This window comes from Mobula hypostoma, chromosome 12 (assembly GCF_963921235.1).
Source record: "Mobula hypostoma chromosome 12, sMobHyp1.1, whole genome shotgun sequence".
Lineage (NCBI taxonomy): Eukaryota > Metazoa > Chordata > Chondrichthyes > Myliobatiformes > Myliobatidae > Mobula > Mobula hypostoma.
Window position 1 is genome coordinate 68,472,563 of NC_086108.1, and position 6,000 is coordinate 68,478,562.

Consider the following 6,000-nt stretch of genomic DNA (forward strand, 5'->3'; position numbering starts at 1 on the left):
GAAATTTGTTTTAAATAAAATGTGATAAAGAAAGTAATGGAATAGAAAGCCAATAGATCCCCAGGGCATTTGAGAGTAGAAAAGTGGTAGGCATTAAAATTGTGGACGCATCCATTGTAATCTTCCAAAGTTGAACTGGGATCATGTGGTGAACTCGTGTAATTCTCTGCCACAGAAAGTATTGGAAGCCAATTTGTTGAATGTTCTTTGCAGAATACACTTAAGGAGGTAGGTAGATTTTAAAATACTAAACACTTTCAAGTGGATAGGGTGAGAGTACCAATGTGGTGTTGAGGCACCCATGATAAAATTGAATAGTGGAGCAGACTGAAAAGGCTAAATGGCCTATTCCTGCTTGCATTTTTCTATTTCAAAAAAAAAACAATCATATTGTCAAAAGCATACTGGAAAAGGGACACCAATTAGTGCTGAATGTAAATCTCATACATTCTTTGCTGAGACTCCTTAATGGACTGTGTCCTCCAGGAAAGAAAATATTCCCTTTAATTGTTAAAAAGAGCCAATATCAAAATGTAAACCATTCTGTTAACTTTGAGAAGTATTTACAAATCATGGTCCTGAAAGGTGTGGTTGCAAGTATTCTAGAAAACAAACTTTCCTTACACATCATGAATGCTGATTATGCCACCTACAAGCTGCCTTCTTTAGAAGTTTGTTAGGTGCTAAAAGTACTGTTCCAACAGTTCAACAATAACTTGCATTTATAAAATACTTTTAGCATAGCAAAAACTTGCTTCTCATCAGGATCTTGCAAAATTTGTTTGCAAGGTACTTAGAAAAGTGGAATGAGGGGGTCATAAACATGAGGAAGTCTGCAGATGCTGGAAATCCAAAGCGACACACACAAAATGCTGGAATACAGGTAACAGATAAGGAAAAAGCGTAGCTGCAAGTAAGATGAAGTGGCAGAATCATGCAATGCTCTATGGAAATGGGCGTCTTGGAATAGGATGTGACATCAGTGATATATACATAAAAATCTGGTTTGGTTTCAGATACCAGAAAGCCTGATAATCCATAGCCAGAAGGTGAATAACATAAAAGGGCATGCAAGAGTACTAAAGCCTTAAGCATGCACTGCTGCATTCACAGCTTATTCACTATTTCCAGGTCTAAACCCTGGAACTTAATACTGATGTAAGAGTACCTTCATCAAAAGGGCTACAACAATCATAAAGATAGTTCACCATTACTATCTTAAGAGCAATTAGGAGATGTCAGAGTTAAAAATAAGTTTTCAGTGGAAGAATCAATTGCAGATGATTCTATGCTTAAAACTAAATAGAAAAGAAAATCAAATAACTGCAAGTGGTGGAAGTCTAAAATAAAAACCGAGCCTGCTAGAAACGCTCATCAGGTCAGGCATCATTTGTGGAGAGAGAAAAGAATCTTCCAAACTGGAGAACAGAAGTGTTTAACACAGCGACAAAGCTAAAAATTTGACTAGAAGTATTTAGGCGAGCAGCTACTGGAAAAATGAATGTGAATTGAGTTGCTACAACAACTTTAATAGGCTGCAAAGGCATAGGTAGGAATTTACAGAGTTTATTTTGTGAGAAGTTGACTTGCATCTTTCCTGAGATCATCTAACATGGGACAAAGATCACTTTGTATCAGCCAATGATCATTTAAGTACAATCCGGTTCAAATGAAAACATTAGTGTTTTATTGTAAAATTTCAAATGTACCTAGTATTTAGGCTTTAGTGCTATTTATAAAATAGAAATTGGTCCAACTGCACAGAATTGAAAATCTGACTGGGGCAGAAGTGGTTAATAGGTTGTGCTTTGGTAGTTCTAGATTTCTTGCTTAAACTGGACCATTTAGCAGGCGTTCCATTGAATGAGTTGCCATCTGTGAAACATTAACCCAAGGACTCCTTCTCTTTTCAGACTGGACAATTTGCTTAATATGGCCTATGGTGTAAAGAGGTAATTAGAACTCCACAGACTGCCAGATGTCCATATTGGCACAGATGTTGCTAATTTATTTTGACTAACATTTTAATTTCTTTCCACCAGCATGTTAAACTTTTGTTTCAGAGTTCAATTCATTTGGTTCTTTAAAAAAGATCCATAACTCTTGTTTGCACACTTCTTTAATTTGCAGGTTGTTCGATTTAGTTGATTCAGGTGCAACAGCTGCGAAAAGACTGATCAGCAAGTAGATTGGCCACTGCTGCTGTTTCAGAGCTTAATGGGGAAAAACAGTGATCCCATATGTCTCATAGTCAGAGAAACAAACGTGCATTAATCTTCTAAAAAGTATTTATCTCTTTTCAAAGATATTTCTTATTGGAAATGTTAGAATTTTCAATCATTTTTCAATTAAATAAAGAAGGCTGTATGCACCTCTATCACCATGTTTGGAGTTTTTACAGTTTAGTGCTTTCCAGTTTTTTTTCTATTTCATCAGTAAGATTAAATTGCATTCTGGTTTGTGAGAGCTTCAAACACAGAATAGTGAATTTAAGGTGAGACTGAGACCTTAATGTTTAAGCAAGATGTATACATATTATGGGACAGGGATATTGGAACAGAAGTAACAAATTATTGATTTAAAACAAATTTAGATTATATTTTTGTCATATTTTCAATAATTTACATAACCACTATCCACAAACTTCAACCCAAATACCTGTACATATTAAAGCTGAGTTTGAAGCCTCGACAAGCTATAATGTTCGCAATGATTTCTGAATTTTTACAAACAGTCTCAAAAATTACATCAAATATATATTAAAATAAAATTCTAACAGCCTAAATGGATGCAAGAAAATTTGAACAGATTATTGGGTTAATATTGTATAAAAATATCATAGCATTTAATATAAAGAATCTTAACCATAAAGTGTCAAAACTTGATTAAATTTTATGTTAAAATATATCTGATGTGACAAATGCAACAAATATAGTTTTATTTTATCTCAAGGCGACAATTTATTTTGACAGATTCTCACCCATCACTATCGATGGCATGACCAGTCTTGTAGGAATGAATATTCCTGGACATACTGGAACAGGTTGGTGTATCTTCGTCTACAACCTCTCTCCTGACTCAGATGAAAGTGTTCTCTGGCAGCTTTTTGGACCATTTGGAGCAGTAAACAATGTCAAGGTCATTCGTGATTTTAATACAAACAAATGCAAGGGATTTGGGTTTGTCACCATGACAAACTATGATGAGGCAGCCATGGCAATTGCAAGCCTGAATGGATACCGCTTGGGTGATAGAGTTCTGCAAGTATCATTTAAAACCAACAAAACCCACAAATCTTGAAGTACCTAGTTAGTGTCACATCAAGAACAAATGGAACTTTAAAAGGCTTATATTGAAAATGGACTTAATAAGCCATTGTCACCTGAGTATTAACATAAAATATTCTGTGATGAAGCAGGAAATGATTTTATAATGCTAGAAAACTTCGATGCATTGAATGTTCTTTCATAGCTGTTGTTGTTCAAAATATACATAGATAACATGTGCAGGAATTTTTACACAGCCTGCTACTTTTCCTACCTTCTTTGAAGGTGGATCTTTTTAAGTCATCCATCCACAATTTAAAAATATGAAGAAAATTTGACATTTTTACAAAAAGTAAATCTCAAAACAGAATACATCTAAATTGATTAACTAAAACAGCACCCCCACCACCCCATTATTCAAAGAAACAGATCTGCTGATGCGCTTTTGCAGATGTTTTTGTTACTCCCTTTTCTTTGTATCATGTAAACGTAAAATATTACCTGGATGGGAAAGGGAAAAGGGGGATACCTGATGACATAACTTAAACAATGTTGCCAAAGAGTTGGTCTCTTTGCTGAAAATGGGTTTCAAAAGATCTATTTTTATATTTAAAAAAAAAGGAATTTTTACAGGATCTGGATTTGAAAATGAATATTTTGACTGACTAATACAGGGGAAAAGAACAATTTTGTCACATTCATACTGTACTGATACTTTTTAGGATCAAGATGTATGTTTAAATTTGGGCTGTAGATTGTTTTTCTGAACGATGGAAAAAAAACAGATGATGTTCATATCTTTCGTAACAAAATAGCAGGGAGTAATCTCCCCAGGCACACAGTTCCCCACAGTCAAAACCCAAAAGCAAGGAGATTCGTTGCTAGACATTTTTTTTAAGTCATCAGTAAGAGGCAATGTCATAAAATTGCTGATTTTTTTTTCCTAAAATAAATGCCAAAACTTCCTTGAAGCAGTAGGTAGGTGCTAATGAGATTACATATCTTGACTCCAAATGAAAATATTTCTTGTTTTATTCGTACTGATGTTACTTGTTTGTGTTGAATTTGTTGATGACTTTGATTCCATTTTAGCCTTCAGTATTCCATTTTGGCAAACAGCATATGATTAGCATTTGTGTCATTTTATCAACTATTTATTTTGTTGCTGATCTGATGCATACTGCCAAACCAAATTTAGCTAGTTGGTTACAATATCTAATAGAAAAATGCTTCCTATATTTGTGTCTATTTCTTATGTACATAAAGATTGATTTAATTTTATTTCTAGGTTATAAGAACTTGGTTGTTTTGTTACAATGGCAAAATGGTTCCAAATGATACTGTGAAACTAAAGTATCTAAATATTTACTAGTGCAGAAATACAAAATATTGTTTAATATATTGTCATGTTGGTTGTGAATATCTTTTAATATTAGGGATGGACAAATTGCTTTTATTTTCCATTATGCAGAGAGCTAAGGGAACAAAATGGCTGAGGGAGTCCGCTCCTTTGTCCAGTGCACTGATAATTTTAGTTATGTTGTGCTTGTAAGAGTGAAAAGGTCATGCTCTTCCCTGGATACTAGAAAAGTAACTCGCTATGCATAATATAGTCGATAGTTAAATTTGCTATTGCTTTTGTCTTGTTAATAACCTTTTCAATAAAGTTGTCTTATTAGTATCGTTGTTATGGTTAATGTGCTTATTTTGTGCATTTTTCAATGCTAAACCCACTAATTGCATGTAGAGGAAATACTTTTACATTGAAGATGGACTTACAATGAGCAAGTGTGCAAGCATATAATGCATTACTTTAAAAATGTTAAACTAAAATTTTAACAGAACCCTCAAACAGTATTCAGGGATTATATTATATTACAACTGCTGTGAATGAGCTGAATTGCTGGGAGAGTTTGCTGTATTTACTAAGCATTAGTGGGGAAGGCATGTAAATTTTTCTCTACAATGTGTTTGTTTATTAAAATATTTCTAGGACCAGGCAGTAAAATTTCACTAATTATGAATGACTTAAATGTTAGCATAGCTAATTTAGATTATTTCTGAAAACAGCTGTAAATGTTTTTTCATAAAACTGTTGTGTTGAATTATTTGTACTTTTAATGTCAAACAATAAACTGACGTGTGCATAATACAGTGCCCTAGTTGCTATGTTTCTATGGTCTTGACTTATTGACTGCTAGATCTTTGGATTTTCAGAAGCCCAGAGATATTTTCTGAAATGATTTGTTACATGTTCGGCATTATTGCCATGGCTCTTAACATCTAAGTATGACGATGAATTAGTCTGAGGAGCTAAAGAGGAAAATAATTGACATCATTACTCAGAATCCATCACTACAGTCAGTAATGGCTGTGGAACACGTCAAAAAACACATGCTTAGAAAATAGATTTCACCCTTTTTTGTATGTTTTAATTGTGTACAGTAATAAAGCCTAAAAGGAATCCCAACAAAAGTTCATGAGGTTTGCCAAGAAGACAAAATAAACCATTCTAGATTAGTTTACCAACTAGAATATGTGGTAAAACTGTACTTGCGCAGATTCCAGAAGTACAAGAATGAACACAGCTTCAAATGAACATAGCTTCTGTGCACCTATCTGAGAAGGGCAACAAACTTTAAAGATGTAGCAAGGTACCAGAAATATGGAAATAAATAAAGCTTTAAGTGAGATAGGGATAGCTGCAGGTTTAAGTTTAAGACTGTTTAATGTA

General features: G+C 33.9%; 1 protein-coding gene across 8 annotated transcripts in view; it reads left to right on the top strand.

Annotated features, from left to right (window-relative positions):
• The window catches only part of elavl4 (ELAV like neuron-specific RNA binding protein 4), a 92,477-nt gene extending 87,069 nt beyond the window's left edge, over positions 1–5,408 (top strand). For 5 of the 8 annotated variants that reach the window (XM_063064315.1, XM_063064316.1, XM_063064318.1 and 2 more), the window contains 2 exons: positions 1,914–1,952; positions 2,973–5,408. In XM_063064315.1, the coding sequence (XP_062920385.1) occupies positions 1,914–1,952; positions 2,973–3,300 (367 nt within the window). In that variant the 3' untranslated portion in view covers positions 3,301–5,408. The remainder of the gene's footprint in view (positions 1–1,913; positions 1,953–2,972) is intronic. The other 3 variants (XM_063064319.1, XM_063064322.1, XM_063064323.1) reach the window with 1 other exon arrangement.
• Positions 5,409–6,000: the final 592 nt, after the last annotated feature.